Source organism: Vipera berus (assembly GCF_964194415.1).
Source record: "Vipera berus genome assembly, chromosome: 6".
NCBI lineage: Eukaryota > Metazoa > Chordata > Lepidosauria > Squamata > Viperidae > Vipera > Vipera berus.
The window spans coordinates 42,223,119-42,246,318 of NC_138208.1; the positions used below are offsets into that span (position 1 = coordinate 42,223,119).

At 42.6% G+C, this 23,200-nt stretch overlaps 1 protein-coding gene across 2 annotated transcripts in view; it reads left to right on the forward strand.

Moving 5' to 3' along the window:
- Positions 1-23,200, forward strand: part of XPOT (exportin for tRNA) — a 56,904-nt gene that overhangs the window by 3,942 nt on the left and 29,762 nt on the right. Inside the window, exons 2-7 of one of the 2 annotated variants that reach the window (XM_081331633.1) lie at positions 1,189-1,255; positions 17,957-18,084; positions 19,329-19,411; positions 22,356-22,412; positions 22,713-22,782; positions 22,927-23,145. In XM_081331633.1, coding sequence (XP_081187759.1) covers positions 18,025-18,084; positions 19,329-19,411; positions 22,356-22,412; positions 22,713-22,782; positions 22,927-23,145 — 489 coding nt within the window. In that variant the 5' untranslated portion in view covers positions 1,189-1,255; positions 17,957-18,024. Of the gene's footprint in view, positions 1-1,188; positions 1,256-9,099; positions 9,430-17,956; positions 18,085-19,328; positions 19,412-22,355; positions 22,413-22,712; positions 22,783-22,926; positions 23,146-23,200 lie in introns of those variants that run through there. The other variant, XM_081331632.1, reaches the window with a different exon arrangement.

Consider the following 23,200-nt stretch of genomic DNA (forward strand, 5'->3'; position numbering starts at 1 on the left):
AGGTGTTCGCTGATTTGTTGTTTTATTACCTTTTCAAGAATCTTCCCAGGTATTGAGGTCAGGCTGATAGGTCTGTAGTTTCCTGGATCTATTTTTTTCCCTTTTTTGAAGATGGGAACTACATCAGCTCTCTTCCAGTCCTCTGGTAGTTCCCCAGTGCTCCAGGATCTTTGAAAAATACTGTATAGTTCAGTGGTTCTGAGATCACGTCTGCCAGTTCCTTGAGAACCTTGGGGTGTAATCCATCTGGTCCTGGTGATTTGAACTCGTCTAGGCTGGACAGGTGCTCACTTACCATTTTCTTGCCTATCTTAACTTGCGTTTCTATTCTGTTTTTTATGGCACTGGTTTGGGTAGGTTGGACTGTTTTTTCCCTTTGTGTAAAGACAGATGCAAAAAATGAATTAAATAGTTCTGCTTTCTCCCTATTGCTTGTCACCTTCTTGCCACTTTCCCCCACTAATGGACCAATCATTTCCTTAACTTTTTTCTTGTTTTTTATATGTTGAAAGGAGCATTTTTTGTTATTTTTGACTTTGGTCGCAAGCCTTAGTTCATTTTGAGCCTTAGCTTTCCTCACTTCATCTTTGCAGGCACGGGCTATTTCCTGATATTCTGACTTAGTTATGTGCCCCTCTTTCCAATTCTTATACTTGTCCTTTTTATCTTTCAATTTATCAGAGAGTTCTTTATGCAGCCATGCTGGTTTCTTTTGAGAGCTGTTATTTTTCTTCTTTGTTGGTATTGTACTAGACTGGGCCTTTATTATCTCACTTTTCAAAATTTCCCAAGCTTCTTGAGTTGTTTTCCCCTTGAGGATTCTCATCCATGGAATTCTTCCCATGGTCTCTCTAAGTTTATTGAAATTAGCTCTTTTAAAATCCAAGACTCTAGTTTGACTGTGTTCTATTGCTTGTGCCTCCAGAATGTTGAATTCCAATATTGCATGATCACTTCCCCCCAAGGTTCCTGTGGCTTCGACACTTTCTATCATTTCATCTCTGTTTGTGAGAATTAAATCCAATATGGCTAATCCCCTAGTTCCCTTCTCTACTTTTTGGGAGAGAAAGTTGTCTGCTAGGTTTGTCAGGAATCTGTTTGATCTTCCACTTGGTGCAGAGTTTGTCTCCCAGTTGATATCAGGGTAATTAAAGTCCCCCATTACTGAGGGAACTTTTTTTTTTACAGATAATACCAGAAACACGCGGTGAAGGCTGAGAAGCAAACGGAGAAACAAAATGAAGCTGAAACGCAGGTTAGTAAAAAAATGCTTGGGGGAGGCGAGGTCATCTGGGCGGGGGTGGGCGTGGCAACTTTACCCTGCATGGTGGCAGGAGGGTGGGGCGTGTGCCCTTCCTGTGCCAGGCCAGCCACTGCAGGCCCGGGGCAGCCATGCTGGGCAGTCGTGGGCAGGGCATTGAGGTGGGGCGGGCAGGCTGACCAAAGCAGAAGGTGGTGTGCCAGAGGCTCGGGGAGGGAGGGTGCTGAAGTGGGGGGTTGGGCCATTGGAAAGAGCAACACAGTGGAAAGCGGCCTTGGAACAAGTGGAGGAGGTAAGGAAAGAAATCCTCGCTCCTCCCAGAAATTGCCTTTCTTTCCTTACCTGACTCCCAGTCCCATGTTGTTTCTCCTTCGCGATCCGCCACTGCCAACGTGTGCAGGGAAACAAAGTTTTTTTTGGGGGGGAAATGTCAATTCCAAGGCGGTAATACACAAAGTGGCAAACAGCCACGTCACGCTGAAACCGGCCGTTTGCTGCCTTCTGCCCAATGCCACTGCCATGAGGCTGTGGAACAAGCTGGGTGGCGGTAAGAAACCAGTATACTGGTTCCTTACTTCTGCCCGACTTGTTTTGTGGCCTCATGACAGTGGCATTGGGTGCAACGTGCGAGGCGGCAAATGGCCACAGCCAGCAACAGCTACATTGTGCCAAAATCGGCCATTTGCCGCCTCGTGCATCGTGCCCAATGCCGCTGCCATGAGGCCGCAGAACAAGCTGGGCAGAGGTAAGGAACAGGTATACTGGATCCCCCCTCCTCATTGGCTTTGCCTTGTCACAGAGGCCATCCGTGCAGGCCCTTAAGTAGGGCTTACTTTGGGGGGAGGGCTAATTTTAGGCCCGCTTCCCAAAAATCAGCTGGGGCTTACTTTCAGGGGTGGGTTTACTTTTGGGGAACACGGTATAAATGCCACCTATCCCAACTCCATTTTGACTCCATTTTGTCAGCCACCCCAGAAACATGCTGTGTCACTGAAGTTTCTGGCAACTAAATAAACAAGAACATTTCTTAAGTAGCCTCCATTTTATTTCCAGCATCTTAGCCTCCATTTTATTTATTCCCAGCTTGGACTGGACCTGATGATTTATTCAGTAAGGCATTTGACAAAGTAGACCACAACCTGTTGCTTAGTAAGCTAGAAAAATGTGGGATATAGATAACATTGCCACCAGATGGATCTGTAGCTGGCTGACAAACCGTACTCAGTGAGTAGTCCTCAATGGTACTATATCCACATGGAGAGAAGTAAGCAGTGGGGTGCCACAAGGCTCTGTCTTAGGCTCAGTACTCTTCAATATCTTCATCAATGACTTAGATGAGGGAATAGAAGGGGGGAACTCATCAGATTTGCAGATGACACTAAACTGGCAGGAATAGCCAACACCCCAGAAGACAAGCTCAGGATCCAAAAAGATCTTGACAAACGTGAACAATGGGCCCTATCCACCAAAATGAAATTAATGTGGAGAAAAGCAAAATTTTACATTTAGGCAGGAAAAATCAAACGTATAAGTACAGATTAAGTGAGACCTGGCTCAAAAACAGTAACTGTGAGAAGGTCCTTGGAGTCCTAGTGAACGATCAGTTGACTATGAGCCAGCAGTGTGCAACAGCAGCCAAAAAAGCTAATACAATCCTGGGTTGCATAAACAAGCATAGAATCAAGATCACGCAAAGTATTAGTACCGCTTTATAAAACCTGAGTAAGATCACACCTGGAATACTGCAACCAATTTTGGTCACCATACTACAAAAAAGATGTTGAGACTTTAGAAAAAGTCCAGAGAACAGCAACTAAAATGATCAAAGGCCTGGAGACTTAAAACATGAAGAATGGCAGGACTTGGGTTTGGCTAGTCTAAAGAAAAGAAGAAACAGGTGAAATGCTAGCAGTATTCCAGTATTTGAGGGGCTGCCACAAAGAAGAGAGCATCAACTATTCTCCAAAGCACCAGAGGGCAGGAAAAGAAACAATGTTTGGAAACTGTCCAAAGAGAGAAGCAACCTGGAATTAAGGATAAACTTCCTAACAATGGGCGCTACATCAATGGAGATTTTTAAGACGAGACAGTCACTTGTCTGAAATGGTATAGGTTCTCCTTGAGCAAAGGGGCTGGACTAGAAGACCCCCAAGGTTCTGTTCTATTCTATTCTATTCTATTCTATTCCATTCCATTCTATAATATTGTCAGACCCCAAAACTCCTCATCTGCTCTCTCCTTTTTTCTGTCTTTTTGGGGCCTGCCATTATTGTTGGGGTAGGGGATGCATGGGGGATTCATAGTGTTAATTTTCACTTTCTCCTTCCTTTGTCTGGCCTCCTCCCTTTGAGTATGGAATGCATCTCCTTAGCTAGGAGATAGTTACAAGGAAACGAAAGCTGGAGAAGACCTTGAGATGCATACCTACTGTGCCAGACAGCCACCCACCAGGCCACCTGTGGATTGGCTGGATTTCAAACGGACATTATGACTTTGGTGGGAGGGGGCATATTGCTTGCTTAATTATATTTTTCATGCGGGCTTTTCTTCAGATCTCGCCTTACACTCCCTACTGTCACTAGTCCCTAATAAAAGTTCCTTTTGAGACAATGCCTGTTTCAAGAGTTCTGCTTTCTTGGGTGATTAGTTGAAGTAGGTCCTGACAGAAGGTGAGATCTGCATAGTACTCAACCTGGAGAAGTAAACTGCTGTACCAGGGGAGTCGCAACCAAATTCCAGATGAAGGAGTTCCAGCCGGCTCAATGGGCCGAAGGCCTCCTCAGTCTTGAAACCAGTGAAAGCCACTCCCGAGACAAGGAAGTGGCTGGACCATCTGGTGAAGAAGATCGAGCCAGATGGTCACTCTGAGTCGGAAAGAAGGAAGGCTGGGAGGAGAAAGCCCTGAAAGTCACCTTAACCCGGGGGGAGGGAGGAGGTAAGAAAAAAGCTAAGAAGAAAAATCCAGACCCTGCCCCCCCTGGACAAAGATGCAGAGAAAGAAGACCCCAAACTGGGATCTATGGAAGCTGTAATGGAGTATGTAAAGAAAACACTTGATAAGTTTAAAATGCAAATGAAAGGGGGCCATGAATCTGAAGAAGAGTCAGAGGAAGAAGAATCCGAAGAGGGGGAATCAGAGATCCGAGAGGCAGCATCGGAGCCCAAGGTACAGCACCACCCAGGGGCCATCTGCTACAAGCCGCCAGGGCCAGACCCCCCCAACTAGCAGAAGTGAAGCCGATCCCAATTGGGGTGAAGTTTGATGGAGACCCCAAAAGCCTGGGGTATTTTCTGGCACAGGTGTACACCTACATGCAGATGTATGAGAGAACTGTGCCTACAAATGTTGAGAAGGTACGCGTAGTCACCTTAGTGTTGGAAGGGGCGGCAGCAGATTGGATGGTGACTCTTTACAACTGCAATGCCCCCGAACTGAGAAATTTCAGCTGTTTTATGGCCACACTCCGAAGGCGTTTTGAGGACTGACTGGCAGACAAGAAAGCCCAGGAGCGCATAAAGACCATGAAGCAAGGGAGAAGACCAGTCGCTGAATACAATGTAGAATTCAGAGAACTGGCCAGCCGCCTTCATTAGCTAGAGGAGATTATGGTGAGCTGTTTCCAGGATGGGCTGAATGAGGAGCTATATAATGCTTGTGTAGCTGGAGGAGCCCTGGGGTGACTTTATGACTGGTGCCTGCTAGTCAAGGAGGTGGAAATCGACCAAAGTAAGCACCTATACACCTTAAATTCCCTGCTATCACTAGTCCCTAATAAAAGTTTCCTTTTGAGACAATGCCCGTTTCAAGAGTTCTGCTTTCTTGGGTGAGTAATTTAAGTGGGTCCTTCTCTTCTCTTCTCTTCTCTTCTCTTCTCTTCTCTTCTCTTCTCTTCTCTTCTCTTCTCTTCTCTTCTCTTCTATTCTATTCTATTCTATTCTATTCTATTCTATTCTATTCTTGTTCTGTTCCAGCCTACAACCAGCCCTGCAGAAATGTCAGGGACAACCCCTTTGTTATATTCAATAGGCTGGAATTAAGCCATCCAAATTTATTTGCAAAAACTAAACGAAACAGTTCAAAACAGAGTAAAACAAATACAGACCGAGACTATTATCAGAAGCGCTGCAAACCATTGCCTTCAGCAACCAGCACCTCCCACACATTCCCCTTTTAAACAACAGTCTCAGGGCGTGGCTTCTCTTTGCCTCCTCCCGAGGTGCCTCATTGCTTTTCTTTGTTCACTTCTGCTTGTCTGCCTCCTGCTTCGAGCGTCCTTGAACAAAGCCAGCTGTGGATGGTCTTCGTCTAATCTTTCAGGCTCACACAGCTGGGTCTGATGAGGAACAAGACGGGAGGGGCCTGGCTGAGAGCTCTGCGATGCATCTGCAACCAAAGGCTCTCCAAACCCCTCCTCCTCCTCCTCCTCCTCAGAATTGTCCGATTCAACCACAGGCTGACGCTGAATCACAACAATTCTATTCTATTCTATTCTATTCTATTCTATTCTATTCTATTCTATTCTATTCTATTCTATTCTATTCTATTCTATTCTATTCTATTCTATTCTATTCTATTCTATTCTATTCTATTCTATTCACATTAATATTAAAATATACCAAGAGTTTACTGCATTCCTGATTACACTGAGCCACTCATCCACTCACTTTTGGTGAGTGTACTTTATTCAATGGACTTCATGTAGTTGTGTGCTTAATTTTTGTTCATTTCTGATATTTATATAGGAAAAGATCTATATTCACTGTAGCATTTGCCTCTTTTTTGGAATTTTTCTGCAGATAAATAATTGGGAACAAGATATTAGCCTATGCTTTCACTTAGGTGATAGATGCGTACTGCTGAGTCCTGATCTATTAATATGGAATTAACAAAGCAGGAGTGCATCTTTTTGCAAGGACAGATCTTATAATACCTAGAAGTGTTATAAGCTTTCTTACTGAAGATTTGTCTCAGCCACGCATTGCTTTATTTTCCGACTAAAATTCTAGGCATGAATCTGTTTTACATTAGTTTGGGTATGTTAATAATAATAATAATAATAATAATAATAATAATAATAATAATAATAAACCTTTATTGTCAAAGTACAACATGTGTACATTGAGATTAGCTGAGCCTCCCCCCGTGCTCTCTCCCCCCAACACACAGTGACAACAAACCCTCCATCCTACCACACCATGTGAACCAACTACACCACACACCGGCCTCCCAAGTCAATTCTGCATAAGATTATGTCCCATTTAAAAGCCTAACAGCCCACGGATAAAAGCTATTTTTCAGCCTGTTGGTACGGCTGGCTATATTCCTATATCTCCTACCGGATGGTAGGAGAGTAAAGAGATACCGTCCAGGGTGTGAGTCATCCCTGAGAATCTTCCTCACTCTTCCAAGGCAACGAGCCCTGGCGATGTCATCCAGTGGTGTCAGGTAACAGCCCACAATGTCTTGCGCTGTGCTCACTACCCTCTGTAATACTTTCCTGTCCGCGGCTGTCAGAGCAGCATACCAAACCACAATACCATATGAGAGGACGCTCTCTATAGTAGACCGGTAAAAGAGGGTCATTAGGGTCATGTCTAGTATAATGAAGAGAAGGACGAGAGGGGACATGATAGCAGTGTACCAATATCTCAGGGGCTGCCACAAAGAAGAGGGAGTCAAGCTGTTCTCCAAAGCACGTGAACGCAGGACAAGAAGCAACAGATGGAAACTAATCAAGGAGAGAAGCAACCTAGAACTAAGGAGAAACTTCCTGACATTAGAACAATTAATCATTGGAACAACCTGCCTCCAGAAGCAGTGAATGCTCCAACACTGGAAGTTTTTAAGAAGAGACTGGACAGCCATTTGTCTAAAATGGTATAGGGTTTCCTGCCTGTGCAGGGGGTTGGACTAGATGACCTCCAAGGTCCCTTCCAACTACTACTACTTCTACTACTACCACTTCTTCTTCTTCTTCTTCTTCTTCTTCTTCTTCTTCTTCTTCTTCTTATTATTATTATTATTATTATTATTATTATTATTATTATTATTATTATTATTATTATTATTATTATTAGTTTTAGGCCGTAATTGTACATACAGTATATTGGGAATGAAGCCCAATGGAAATAATCTGATAGGTTAATGATTGCATTGATACAATACTATCATCCAGGAAAGTTTACGCATTTAAAGACTTTGAAGCCAATTAAATGAGCGCTTTACAGAACTACAATTCCAAGCATCCCTTTTGAAAAGCCATGATATTTAAATTGAAATTATGGGTAGTGTTGGTATATTCCAAGTATGTCTGTTGTCAGCTGGTCGATGAAAAGTAGGGGAGCTATGAAGGATCAGATGAAAGAATGTACGTCCAGATAAGGTCCTGGGGATCAGAAGGGTCATATATGGAGATAGGACCCAGGTGAGGCAGGCCATAAAGGAAAATATAGATAATACCTATGGATGCTGTATGTCATAAATGTGAGGTAGGACACAAAAGTAAGGCATAGAGAGTAATGCGTGTATTAGTTAGAAGAAGAACCAGGAAATGGAAAATGTCAGACCACACATTCACCCCTGGGGCACCTTTGAGATAGCTGTCACAGAGTTCAGTTACAGCTAACCACATATGTCTCGCTTATACCCAACCACAGACATAGCACAGGAAACTTAGATGCTAGCAAGGGGCCTGTGACCATTGTTAGAAACAAGGTTGCACGATATTTAGCTAGAATTTCGCACTGCAAAAGGGGGGCTAGGGATGAGCTAGAAGGGGGCTTAGAATCCATGTAACCAATCAGAATTAATGATTTACATTTCCGTGTTCTGTGACTTTTGAAGACTATAAATGTACCTGCTTGTTTCCTGGAAAGGGGTTCAGACATTGCCTTTGCTCTCTAATCTGAACCTTTTGCGCGCAAAATAAAACAAACTTCTTTTGATTCCGAGGTCTGAGTCTCTTAATTCTGCAACACAGGTGTGGTTGTGATGGACATGGGAGTGAGGAAGATGAATTCTGAGAAGAAACATTTACTCTTAAACAACTTTTTCTTTAACAGCTTTTTTCCTTTCTGCTCAGTGAGGGCTTTGCAGATAAGCTTGCTAACAGTTGACATGTTAGGGGGGGGCTGCAGGGGATGGAGTGTGTGTGTGTGTGTGTGTGCAGGGACAATGAAGTGAGACAGATTCACAGGTTTAACCACTTAGCCAGGACACTGAGCTTCATTTAGAAGAAATGTTAAAACCACATAGCTGGCACAGAAACTTTGCAAGATTCCTGTGACCTAAGGTGGGCAGAGGTGGCGCGACATTTAGTTATTTTGCATAGCAAGCAAGAAAGATTTAGGGGGCTGCAATCTAGGTAACCAATCAATATTATATGTTATGCATGTATCATTGAGGGGGGAGTGCAGAGGAGTGTATGAAAATCACCTTTGATTATAAAAACTGCTGTAAAACTGTAAACGGGGCCTTGGTAGCTTTCAAAGCCGAGGTCATTTTTATTCCTTGGTGACAAAATAAAAGTCTGCTTTTCCATTCCTTGTGTTTGATGTGATTAATTGGCTTCAACACCAAACTAAGACCTAGTTGTGGGAACAACAGCTAAAGCTATTCAACGCGAGAGGTTTTCTCATTCAAGGCCAACATAGTGATCGGAGATAGCTAAACATCTGGGCTATTGGTAGGGACGCAAAGCGAACAGAAAGGCTGGGGAATAGCTCTTTTCTGACTTAAGCAGCAGCTCGAGGACTACGCCTCCCATCGTGAATTGCGCCTAAGCAGAAAGCTTTTTTTCCCAGTGTGCAACGCGCTTTCTTCCCCTGATTGGCGATCTTAAAGTAAGGATCGAAAAACCTATTTCTGAATTCCAGATTTTCTCTGAGACGGTTTATTGCCTGGCGAATCTCGGGTTTGATGTCGCGTAGTATCCTGGATGCTGTAGTTCGGGGCTTGGAGCAGTTTCCTGAGCGGAACTGTGTGAAAAGAGACTGGGGTGCTGCGGAACCCGCAGAGGCGCGTTAACCGTGTTGCGTGTTTCCTGGCGGCGCGGCAACTCTGCCGCGTGTGGCCTTCCCTGGCTTCCTCTGCCCGGCCCCCCTGCGCTATAGCGGCCTCCCAATAGTGCGAGAAGGCACAAGCCCTCCTTGATGGAATAGCTGGGAAGGTAATGAAACGGAACGGGGGCTGTTGGAGGGCTGTGTGCGCTTTCAGGGTGGCCGTATTTGCAAACTTGGGAAGGATGGGGACTGTCCAACTTTTCTTTAAATGCAGAAAGGAGAAATCGCTTGGCCCAGGAGGCCCCATGGTGCAGTGGCGTGACCGCCTCGTGTTCCAAGTCTCTTGATCAAGATTGGAGGCTGTGCTCTTTGGGGATGGATCCCCCTTCTCTTAGGGCCTTACTAACCTAAAGCCGCATAGATTACCTCTTATCCTTTGACCCGTGCTTCATTGCCCTTCATTTCATCCCGTGCTGCATCTGCTAAAGTATTTTCTGCCTCTTTGCTCAACTTGGTGCTCTACTAAGGTTCTGGGAAGTTATCTTCCAAAATTCTTAGCCAGCTGCCTAGAAAGTCTAAGATTAGTTATCCCAATGTATTTGAAAGATCTGCGTTTGAAGAAAAGACCCATGTAGAATAGCCCTGCATCAGTTTCCTAGTGATCAGCCCACTTTTATCACTACCAATACCAGAAAGTATTATGATGGGGGAAACAAATTATTTGTGCATTATAATGAAAAACAGCTTTTTCTTTTACTTGTTAACGGAAATGTAGTTTCTGTCTCATATTCTTTTGTTGCTTTCTTCTTGGGTCACCTACTTTTCTTAACTGGCAATCAACTTTATTTCATGATGAGTTTATGCCCATGTTTATGTTGAATTGACATTGAAAAGCATTGTTTGAAATAATATATCATGCAACTCATTTTCTGATAGTTCAGCCAAATGGTGAATGGGAATATACAAAATAAAGATAGCAGTTCAAGAAGTAATAAATATGCTTATCAAAAAGTCACTGCAAACCATTTAAATATTACCCAACAACCCTGCCAGTGTTTACAGAAGTGCATGTTCATTTACATCCTAATATCCCCCTGGTGTTGCCACAAGCATTACTTTTATTATTTACTCCTCTTGTGTTCCAAAATTGAATCTTCTATGTGTGATCATTATTATCAGATTGGCTCAAAGATATTTGATGTCCCTAATGGTTTTATTAATTGAGGATTTCAGATCATGCCTTTCAGTAAAATAGAGAAGGTGAGACCTAGTTACCAGCCTTAGGGGTATCTGTGTTACATGCAGCATTCCTGCTAGCTGTAAAGATAATTCTGCACACAATTTGACCAATCTGTCACAAGTAGAAAGCCATTTCACCCAAACATGGTCCTCCTATGCAAAGTAGTTCTCTAATCTATATAGTGCTGTGGAAGCTAAAACATTCTGTTGCCTGCATACCATAATGTAGAACTTAGATGCAATGTACTAATAGATATTTAAATATAAGATTTTTCTTGGTGATATTCTTAAATAGAACAACAAAACTCTACTCACTTTATCTACATCTACATTAGCAATAACTTGCATGTATGAGTGAATCATAGAATATCAAAAAGATTTATGGTAATTGATATGACAAAAATTTTATGGCATTACAGTCCACTTCAATTATAATATATACACACTTGCCATTTTGAGAACTGTAAATAGTGAAGTCAAAAGATAATGAAATGTAGTAACAGTAACAGTAAAATCTGTTACTTTATTTACAGTGACAGTTTGCAAATTGATAGTATAATTGTGGTTTTATATTTATAATGCATTTTGTCATTGGTGATGCTCATTAGTACATAGTGAGTTCCTAAACTACATTAAATTATAATTTGTTTAATCGTTGATTTCATAATTGAATGATTCACAAATTATACCAGATGGGTTTGCAAAAACCAAACAAACCACATTATACAATAACTAATTTGAAGTGTGGACCAGAAATAACATGATAAATGGAACAACTGTCCTAGCTGAAGCTTTAGAAGATAGGTTGGAATTTCTTTATACATTGTAACTCGTACATATGTCTCTTTTCTCTTCCTCCTATCAGCTCAATGGCAATTGCTGATTTTCTGCTATCATTGACAGCAGAAAAGCAGTGATCTAATTCTAATGAGCCCAGTGGACCACTGGAAAGCCCATAGGCTTCCCGCAGAACAAGCACTGTAATTTATATGGATGAGCATTGTATGCAAACCTCAGACAAGGAGCTGACTATACCAGGGGTCAGCAACCTGAAACAGTGAAAGAGCCACTCGGAACCGGTTCCCTCACAAAAGGAAAAACTGGGAGCCGCAAAAAATGTGTGCGCATGTGTGTACATGCGCGCATGCGCAGAACAGGGTTTAAAGAGTGGAGCCAAGGCGAGATATGCACCTACCCTGCATATTTGAATTGATTGGTTGAACTTTTTTAGTCCCACTTTTTTTTTTGGACTGCACATGGCAGAGGACTGGGAGCTGCAGGAGACGGCTGAAAGAGCCGCATGTGGCTCCGGAGCCGCGGGTTGCAGACCTGTGGACTATACCATTCTCTAGCTGATTTGAGTTTATTGTTTATAGTACTGAAATACGTTGATGTTTTGTTGTGGTTGAATTTTAGAACCCTTTTGGATTTATTTTAATACAGATAGTATTGCATTTTTAGGATTTTCTTGCCCCTACCCTTTCTTTCAGATCTGCTTGAAGCACAAAAAATTGACCTGAGGATGCAACAAACCAGTAGATCATGGGTGTCAAACTTGCCACGTCACGTGACGTGTTGCAATGTATCACGACTCTTTTTGCATTGCCAGCAATTGGGTGAGTGTGGCTTCAGTATGAAGCCAGTTTGACACACCTGCAATAGATGGTAGGATTTTTAAAAATCCTCCTGGTAATCTGTGACACTTAGGTGAGCGTTTAAATGTCCCTCAATTCTCTTTAATAGCAATAGTGACTCAGAGACCAGAGGCAAAGAGCTAAAGAAAAGCATGACAGGCTCTTTCTTTGTGAACATTTAGAACCTACAGAAAACTGAGTCAGTGGAGGTGGTTCAACTCTGAGAACATTTTCTAGATAGTACTCAAGTTTTACCTGTTTCTCCATTGAACGGTTACATACTCTTCACATGAACTACAAAGATTTTCTTAAGAAAAAAGTATGCTCATGCATTCATTTTCTACTCAGAGAAATTTTAGAAGGATGTTGGGTAACTGTTGAAAAATGTGTATGACAATAGTAGGAAATATGTCTTGATTAAGACCCCTAGCCTACATAAATTAAACTGTTGTGTTCTTTAATAAAGCGTATATAATTGCACCCCTTCATGGATTACTGCCTTGTCGTGGCAAAGGGGCTTGCGTAATTCAGTGAAGCTATGAGCTATGCCGTGCAGGGCCACCCAAGACGGACAGGTCATAGCAGAGAGTCCTGACAAAATGTGATCCACTGGAGAAGGAAATGGCAACCCACTCCAGTATCTTTGCCATGAAAACCCCATGGACAGTACCAAAAGGCAAAAAGATATGATGCTGGAAGATGAGCCCCTCAGGTCGGAAGGCGTCCAATATGCTACTAGGGAAGAGCGGAGGGCTTGTACTAGTAGCACCAGAAAGAATGAAGCGACTGGGCCAAGTGAAAGGATGCTCAGCTGTGGATGTATCTGGTGGTGAAAGGAAAGTCCAATGCCGTAGATTTTTTCTCCATAGGAATCTGGAATGTAAGATCCATGAATCAAGGAAAGCTGGACGTGGTCAAAAAAGAGATGACAAGACTGAACATTGACATCTTAGGAATCAACTAACTAAAATGGACAGGAATGGGTGAATTTAATTCAGATGACCATCAGGTATACTACTGCGGGCAAGAATCCCTCAGAAGAAATGGAGTATCCTTCATAGTCAATAAAAGAGTAGGAAAAGCAATACTTGGATACAATCCTCAAAATGACAGAATGATCTCAGTTCGAATCCAAGGCAAACCATTCAATATCACAGTAGTCCTAGTCTATGCCCCAACCACCAGTGCTGAAGAGGATGAAATTGACCAGTTTTTTGAAGCCCTACAGCACCTTATAGAACTAACACCAAAAAATGATGTCCTTATTGTCATGGGGGATTGGAATGCTAAAGTAGGAAGCCAAAAGATAACCGGAATAACAGGCAAGTTTGGCCTTGGAGTATAAAATGAAGCAGGGCACAGGCTGATAGAATTTTGTCAAAAGAATACGATGGTCTTAGCAAACGCTCTTTTCCAACAACCCAAGAGACGGCTCTACACATGGACATCACCAGACGGCCAACACAGAAATCAAACTGACTATAAATCCAAATAATAAAATAAATAAATAAAATGTGCTCTGCAGTCAAAGATGGAGAAGCTCTATACAGTCAGTAAAAACAAGACCAGGAGCTGACTGTGGCTCAGATCATGAGCTTCTCGTTGAAAAATTTAGGCTTAAATTGAAGAAAGTAGGGAAAAGCACTAGGCCACTCAGATATGAACTAAATCATATCCTGATGAATACACAGTAGAGGTGACAAATAGATTTAAGGAATTAGATCTGATAGACAGAGTGCCTGAAGAATTATGGACAGAGTTTCGCAACATTGTACAGGAGGTAGCAACTAAAACCATCCCAAAGAGAAAGAAATGCAAGAAAGCAAAATGGCTGTCTGAGGGAGCTTTGCAAATAGCTGAGGAAAGGAGGGAAGTGAAAGGCAAGAGAGAAAGAGAAAGATACCGTATATACTTGAGTATAAGCCGACTCGAGTATAAGCCGAGACCCCCAATTTCACCCCCCAAAACTGGAAAAAGTTGTTGACTCGAGTATAAGCCGATCCGCCGTTCTGCAAGCCTGAATACACAGGAATACCCTGTGTGGCCGCGGCTCTCGGGGAAGCCCTGGCTGTCAGCTTCCTCGCTCCACGCTGCCATTCGGGGCCCGCGCGTTCCCCGGGCAAATCGCGGCGCCCAGCAGGCGAGGAAACATGCCCGCTCCAGTCGCCCCCCCTTCCCTCAGGAGACGCGAAGCAAGTGACCGCCCGGAGCTTACCGAGGACTTGCTTCGGTGCTTCCAGGATCGCGCGCACCTCTCCCAAGCCGCCGCCGTCCGGAGACCTGCCGAAGTTTGGGGAGGTTTGGGGAGGTGCGCGCGCACCTCCCCAAACCTCCCCAAACGTTGGCAGGTCTCCGGACCTCTGCGCCCTGCCTGCCTGCTTCTTTCCGCAGCGGAAAGAAGCAGGCAGGCAGGGCGCGGAGGAACGGAGACCCGGCGACGTTTGGGGAGGTTTGGGCGCCTCCCCAAACGTCGCCGGGTCTCCGTTCCTCCGCGCCCTGCCTGCCTGGTTCTTTCCGCTGCGGAAAGAAGCAGGCAGGCAGGGCGCGGAGGAACGGAGACCTGCCGACGTTTGGGGAGGCGCCCAAACGTCGCCGGGTCTCCGTTCCTCCGCGCCCTGCCTGCCTGCTTCTTTCCACAGCGGAAAGAAGCAGGCAGGCAGGGCGCGGAGGAACGGAGACCTGCCGACGTTTGGGGAGGTTTGGGCGCCTCCCCAAACCTCCCCAAACGTCGCCGGGTCTCCGTTCCTCTGCGCCCTGCCTGCCTGCTTCTTTCCACAGCGGAAAGAAGCAGGCAGGCAGGGCGCGGAGGAACGGAGACCTGCCGACGTTTGGGGAGGTTTGGGCGCCTCCCCAAACCTCCCCAAACGTCGCCGGGTCTCCGTTCCTCCGCGCCCTGCCTGCCTGCTTCTTTCCGCTGTGGAAAGAAGCAGGCAGGCAGGGCGCGGAGGAACGGACACCTGCCGACGTTTGGGGAGGTTTGGGCGCCTCCCCAAACCTCCCCAAACGTCGCCGGGTCTCCGTTCCTCCGCGCCCTGCCTGCCTGCTTCTTTCCACAGCGGAAAGAAGCAGGCAGGCAGGGCGCGGAGGAACGGAGACCTGCCGACGTTTGGGGAGGTTTGGGCGCCTCCCCAAACCTCCCCAAACGTCGCCGGGTCTCCGTTCCTCCGCGCCCTGCCTGCCTGCTTCTTTCCACAGCGGAAAGAAGCAGGCAGGCAGGGCGCGGAGGAACGGACACCTGCCGACGTTTGGGGAGGTTTGGGCGCCTCCCCAAACCTCCCCAAAGTTCGGCATGTCTCCGGACGGCGGTGGCTTGGGAGAGGTGCGCGCGATCCCGGAAGCACCAAAGCCTCGGCCGCGCACAAGTCCTCGGTAAGTTTTTTTTGTTGACTGGAGTATAAGCCGAAGTGGAATTTTTCAGCCCAAAAAGTGGGCTGAAAAATTCGGCTTATACTCAAGTATATACGGTACACCCAACTTTATGCAGAATTCCAGAGAATAGCTAGAAGAGATAAGAATGCCTTCTTAAATGAACAGTGCAAAGAAATAGAAGAAAACAATAGAATAGGGAAGACCAGAGATCTCTTCAAGAAAATTGTAGATATAAAGGGAATGTTTTATGCAAAGATGGGCATAATAAAGAACCAAAGTGGCAGGGACCTTACAGAGGCAGAAGAGATTAAAAAGAGGTGGCAAAACTACACAGAAGAACTATACAAGAACAAGCTTAACATCCCAGATAACCATGATTGGGTGGTCACTGATCCCGAGCCAGACATCCTAGAATGTGAAGTGAATGTGAAGTACTAATTAAGAAAATTCTACAGTGTGCAGAAATGGATAGATTGACTCTAAAGTTAAAGGAGAAAGAAGACTCAATGTTCTTTAGAACATGGGAATATTTTTATCATTGGCTAGAAAAACGAGTCAGAGAGGAAGGAATGTGATATGTAATTTTGAATTTATATTAGTAAGAAGAAGGCTATTGAGTGATGAATTAACATATTGTTTATGATAATTAAGTATATCTATTATTATTAGTTAAATACATGTACCGAGACATTGTGCTGTTTTCTAAATATCAAAAATGTTATTTGGAAAAACCCCAACCCTAACCCAAACCCCAACCCTAATCCCGACTCTACCTTATCCCTAACCCCATAAAAACTAATAAAATTTATGCAAAAAAAGTTGGTATGTCAGTCAATTGCTGCTTTCTACAGATAGTCTTCAATTTATGACTGTTCATTTAATGAAGGTTGAAGTTATGATGGCCTTTGAAAATGACGTATACCTTTCCTTGTAGTTATAACAGATGAGCATGTGTGTGTATAGATGCACACACAAAAATCATGTGATTGCAATTCAGGCACTTGGCTTACATTTACAATGGATGAAGTATCTTGTGGTCACATGATCGCAGTTTGCAATTTTCTCAGCATGCTCCTGACTAGCAAAGTCATTTGGGAACATGCAGTTTGTGGAACTGCACCTAATCACATGATTCACTTAACGACCATGGTACAAATGGTTGTAAAATTGGGTCTGGTAACATGATGGCTTGCTTAATGGTTGCATCACTTAACTATCCAAATTATGATCCCAATTGTCATAAATTGAGGGCTACCGAGGCTGGAGAGATGTGTGATTAAGAAAGGATGTGTGCATGTCAACTCTTGTTCTGCCCTGTTACTGTCCCAAAGAATTCACAACATCCAAAGTACCTCTCATCTTCCAAAGGTTATTTGTAAATTTCTACTTATAATGTTTTTAATAGTTAAAAAGGTAAAGGTTCCCCCGCACATGCGTGCTAGTCGTTTCCGACTCTAGGGGCCAGTGCTCATCTCTGTTTCAAAGCCAAAGAGCCAGCGCTTGTCCGAGGACGTCTCCATGGTCATGTGGCCGGCATGACTGGACGCCAAAGGCGCACGGAACGCTGTTACCTTCCCACCATAGTGGTCCCTATTTTTCTACTTGCATTTTTACGTGCTTTCGAACTGCTAGGTTGGCAGAAGCTGAGACGAGTAACAGGCGCTCACTCTGTTACGCGGCACGCGGGATTCGACCCGGCGAACTGCAGACCTTCTGATCGACAGGCTCAGCGTCCTAACCCACTGAGCCACCGCGTCCCTTTGTGTTTTAATAGTTAGATCACCATAATAAAATAGAAGATGTTCAGATTGCATTCATACAGGTCTCATTATCAGATTAAGATTCAAAGTTCCTTTTGTTCAGTTACAAAACACATTCGCTAGAAGGCAAAGTATTGAATAATTCCCTATCATCTATTTTCTCAGCATGTTTTTTACTTCCCAAGTTATCTTTTTCTTGGTAAGTGCAGAAAGAAACCATACGACTGTACACATTTTGTATTTTCTCATAATACCTATGGTGGCCAGATGGAATGTTAAAAATATGATTCTGTTGCTTTGCTTTGCAATATGTCTGCTTTCTATTTTGTTTATTATATTTAAAATTCTATGTTAAAATAATCAGCACGCATCATGAAATGTATCTGCAAGGAGACTAGTGTTGCCTTTGCTAACAACATAGGAGAATGATACTTTTATTTTGCTTCATATCTGATTAAAAGATTTTTTAAAAATCTTGCCCAGCATTAACTGTTTCAGGTTTCCAGATGTGTTGGGTTGTAACACTTGTTTTGCCTGCCTAATGTGGTAAAAAAAGAACAGGTATACAGAAAGATTTTCTGTCATCTGATCTTTTTGTCTAAGTCTAAGATGTAGTTCATCTATATTGAGGCTTTTAAATCTTGGCTTTAATTTAGAGTTTTGCTACTGTCTTAATTTTATTTCATCCATAGATGTTTGTATCTCTGATTGTGTATGAATGGGATAATCCTGTTAAAGAAGCTGGAGAATAGCAGCAGAAATGGATGAGCAAGCTCTTCTAGGATTAAATCCAAATGCTGACTTAGATTTCAGGCACCGAGTAAGTTTAATTATGCTTTTATCATAAACAGCATATTAATTTCGGCTTGCTATAAATATTTATAAATATTTCTGAACTATAGCCAAGATATGGCTTTTTTTTGTAAAACTATATAACATTTATCAAGATCTTTTCATCTCTAGTTCACGATTCTCTAGACCAGTCCTTACCATTTAATTGCTTTGTGTAAATATTTCACCAAGTGCTTTCATAGTCCTGGTCACCTGTTTCTTAACATCTTTAACTTGAGAGATCTTTCCTCTGTCATTCATACTTCCCTAGTTTTCACAACGTTGTGTTTATATTACTGCATTGTCGTCACCAATCCATCTTTATCCGTTTTCCTTTTTGTTTGTTTCCTTTTGTGACCTGGGTATTCTTCTCTGCCCCTCAAAGTCCAGCTAAGACATGGGTAGTATTAGATTAAATTAAACTGGCAGCCTATTTTTTTGAGAAGCAGATGACAGTGTCAAAAATTTTAAAAAATATGTTAAAGAGAGTTTTTCCATAGACTTTTAATTTTGGATCCCTCCCTGGCTTGGAACTAGCGCCATCTGCTATATGATCCGCAGCAGACTATCTTGGAGGGGACTTGACTCTCAATAGGAAGAAATTTGCCAACTCCTGCATTAAATTAATTCTTCTCTCAGGTTTTCATCTCAATATGTGAGGTCTTGATCATAGCTGTATATGTGGCCAGCAACCAATGTTCTTTCTCACCTCCCCATGTTCTGTTAGAAATTGAAAAAGGGAGATGCACTTATATTTGTCTGTGTGCAAATATACCTCTGCGCTATTTGCAGGATTTTTGATCATATGAAGACCTATTCATATTTAATGAACTGAAAACAAATTTCACAAATAACAATATGGATGGTAGAGAGAATAGAGATCAGGACTTTCACTCATTTTTAAACCTTCACATGGTCAAAAATCTTGATTTTTTTCTGTACTTTTTATCATTAATAGTTAATTCTATTGGGCATAAGATTTCCTTTTCCTTTTCCTTATTCTCTTTTTTCTCCAGTTTTCTACTGGAGTGTTATTCCGTCAGACCTCTACTTTGCTTACCAGATTTCCTCTATGCCTTTAGCAACTTTGCACTGATTAAAATAACATGGCTTCTTAAATTTACTTTATTTCAAAGTTGTAGAGAATCAGAACAGCTTTTTTATTATGCCTGTTTATTAAAGGATACATAGCTTCTTCTGTCGTAAAAATATACATTTTAAAAATAATTTCAGGCATTGGCCTATTTTGAACAGTTGAAGATATCTCCTGATGCTTGGCAAGTGTGTGCTGAAGCTTTAGCCCAAAGAATCTACAGGTAACAAAATTTAAGTTGTTTCTTTTCTTAAGTAGAATTATAAGAGACAGTGAATTGTGTAAATGCCATTCCCATGCACCATATAATTCATAATAGTATCAATAAAGGAGAATATTTGTAGCTCAGGGTTGAAATAAGGGGTCCTTGGTGTTCTCTGAGCTTGTTTTCTTGCAGATGTTTCATTATCCAAACTAGGTAATATCATTAACACTGTTGATGTTACCTAGTTTGGGTAATGAAATGTCTGCAAGAAAACAACCAAGCTCAGAGAGCACCAAGGACCCCTTGATTCATAATAGCTAGACATCTGTGGTTAGTTTATATTTTTGTAGTCATACTGAAATTGAATATTTTTTTATTTTTTATTTTAATTCCATTTATATCCCGCCCTTCTCCAAAGGCTCAGGGCGGCTTACAAGCTTATGAAGTAGAAACACTTCTCTGTATATACAATAGATGTAAATATAAATTTCAAGCAGATAACCAACTCCATTACAGGTAATTCCCGAGTTACGAGCGTTCACTTAACGCTCGTTCAAAGTTACATGATGAGTTCCCCCTAGTGCTTACGAGCAAGTCCCGAAGTTACGACTATTGTAGCACCACGGCAATCGTTTGCCCTTACAAGCGACCGCAGTGGCTCTGCAACATTCACCCTGGTTATTCCCTCCCCACCCCCGCCCTGGATCTCCCTAGGCACCAGGCCTTCAATAGTCACCCTGCGAAGATCAAGATCCTTCGCTTTCTTGGCTGCTCCAGGCCTTCAATGCATTCACAGAGAATGGAGGCCTGAAGTAATGCAAGATCATGCGAGATAAGTGGGGCGAGATTTCACACTACTGATCTTGTGTGATCTCATGGTATATAGGCCTCTGTTCTCTGCAACAGAGAACGGAACCAAAGCTGGGGGATGCTTCTACGTACCTCCGGAGGCTGAATCGGGGCTCTGGACACCTTTTCCAGGCTCCTGCCACCTGGATCTAAGGCCAGGGGAGGCTTCCGCATCACCCCTGCAGCTCCAGAGGCCTTTTCCAGGCCGCTGCTGCCTGGATTTGAGGCCAGGAAATGCTTCTACGCACCCTGCATGGTCCGATCCAGGCTCTGGAGGTCTTTCCCATGCTGCCGCCCAGATTTGAGGCTGGGGAATGCTTCCGCAATCCTCCTGCAGCCCGATCCGGGCTCCGGAGGCCTTTTCCAGGCCACTGCTGCCTGGATCTGAGGCTGGGGAAAGCTTCCACGAACCCCCCCTGCAGCCCGATCCGGGCTCCAGAGGCCTTTTCCAGGCTATTGCCGCCTGGATTTGAGGCTGGGGAACGTTTCTGCGACCCCCCTGTGACCCAATCCGGGCTATGGAGGCCTTTTCCAGGCTGCTGCTGCCCAGAACCGCAGCAGAGAGGAGACGAATCTTTTCCAGGTGAGTCCTATGCAGCAGGAAGGGAGGGGGAAGCATGTGGTACCTTAGTGGGTCAGGGAGGGCTTGGGGGTCTGTTCCAGCACTAGGCCCTCTGTGGCCTTCCCCACCCTGAGATACCTAATGTTCACTTAATGAGCAAGGGAGTGATCTCATACCTCGAATGAGATTCACTGTATGAGTTTTCGAGTTACGAGTGGAATGGGCAGGGTCCATTACAGTCGTAATTCGAAGACTATCTGTATTGTTTGATGTGGTTATATCCTGATCAACACAAATAGTGGAACTAATGGAACCTGAATTCTCTTCTGTTTCTCAAGAAGTTTGTCAGCTCTCCAGAATTCTTCTTTGAAGTACATGACTGTTTAACTTTATGGCCTAGGTAGATTATAGTGGAAAGAACTGTTAAATTAGCAAAAACCTGGATGTCATGGTTCCAAACTCCAAGGCAAAAAAGTTTCCTTAAATAACATATTTATTTGGCTACATGGTATTGGCAGATCAAAAGTGAAACCAAGACTGAAGTTCCCCTCAAAGGTTACAATGTTACAAAGTTGAACTTCCCACCCCAGTAATATGTAATAAGTCACATTCCCCAATTAACTACTTGAACGGGCTTTCTAACGGAAGCTTTAGCATGCCAAAATGTAATCAGCAATGACTTTGGTTCCCACAGAACAATTTATTGTTTCGACTAAGCTAAAAAATACTCATCCCCCCTCCCAATTCTGTGGCAACCGAAAACGAAGGGAAAATGGCTTCAGCCAAATCAGTTTGTAGAGTTGACACTGCATTGTCCTTATGTGTGGTATTTGTGATTTTCACAGATGCTGCTATATTTAGTGTTTTCAGTTAAAAGTTATTCTATGCTACTGAATGCTGCTTTTTCTCGTTTTACATGTGTGGATTCAAGCCTAATCTGTTATTAGTCTAAATAGATGTTGTAGCAGCATGGCTATAGATTATTATTCATTATTTCACTCGTGCTAGAGTTTGTATAGTTTGAGCCATTTGTTGACAGCTAAACATAACCTGTGTTGTAATATGAATTGTATCCCCATAATCTCTAGTTTGTCTTGAGATATCTGTGTTATAGTCTGAAGTATCCACACCAAACTCAGTGATCAACCTCTAGGAATATAGCTTAAAAATATAATCTCTTGCTTGAATTGGATTATTTTTAATGTTACCACTTTGCCTGTAGTGTCGAAAGCAGTATCTAGATTGTAGTAGTTATAGCTAAATTTTGTAACCTGTCATTAAACCAAAATGGTTTGGAACAATGATTTCTGCTGCAAAATGTATGCAATTTTGTTATTTAAAAGGAGATTGCCAAATATAACTTTAGCTCTTCAAATGAGGAGCAGAATGTAAGTGAAATACATATGTACATATTTGTCTATAAATTTATATTTGTGTACTTATAATTATGAACAAAGCAAAATTTTAACCAGACACTAGATTCCTATCCAACCCATCAGATAAAACATATCAAATAAATAGTTTCATCCCCTATTTATTTCTCTATTTCAGTGATGATCACATCAAGTTCTTCTGCTTTCAAGTTCTGGAACATCAAATTAAATACAAGTGAGATACTTGCCTTATATTTATGAAAGGTTGAAGTAGATAATCTTTGCAGTCTTTTTCAAATCCACAATTTTTGTATAGGTCTGGATTGGAGGTGGGGGAAACTTAAGAGGAACTATATATTAGCACATGTGCATCTGTTTATGTATTTTATTTTACATTCTAATGCAAAAATTCCTGTCCATAGCAGTTGTATTTAAACATCCAAAATCTTATGTAGGGAACAGGATACTGGAAGCTTCTGCAGAAATGTTTCTCTGAAAGATTTGTAAATATTTTAATATTAATGCTCTGTTTCAGGTATTCTCAACTAACTGAAGTACAGCAACAGCTAATTAGGGAAACGCTAGTAACATGGTTACAAGCACAGGTACGTTTTTCTCATATAATTTATTATTATTTATCATGTGCTTCAATAATTTTCCAAATAAATGACTTTACCTATAAAAATATAGCTGCTTATTTCATACATGATCATATCCTGAAACATTTTAAAAATGCATTTTTTTTCCAGATGGTGAATTCTCAATCAGAGAAGACATTTATACGAAACAAAGCAGCTCAGGTCTTTGCTTTGCTGTTTGTTACAGAATATGTCACAAAATGGCCCAAGTTTTTCTTTGATATTCTGTCTGTGGTAGGCCTGAATCCTCGAGGTGTGGACCTTTATCTCAGAATTCTTATGGCAGTTGATGCTGAACTGGTAGATAGGGATGTTGTTCATACTTCAGAGGTAAGTTCCTTTTTTATAAAATAAATGTGCCCATTAATTTAAGCTTTATGTAAGA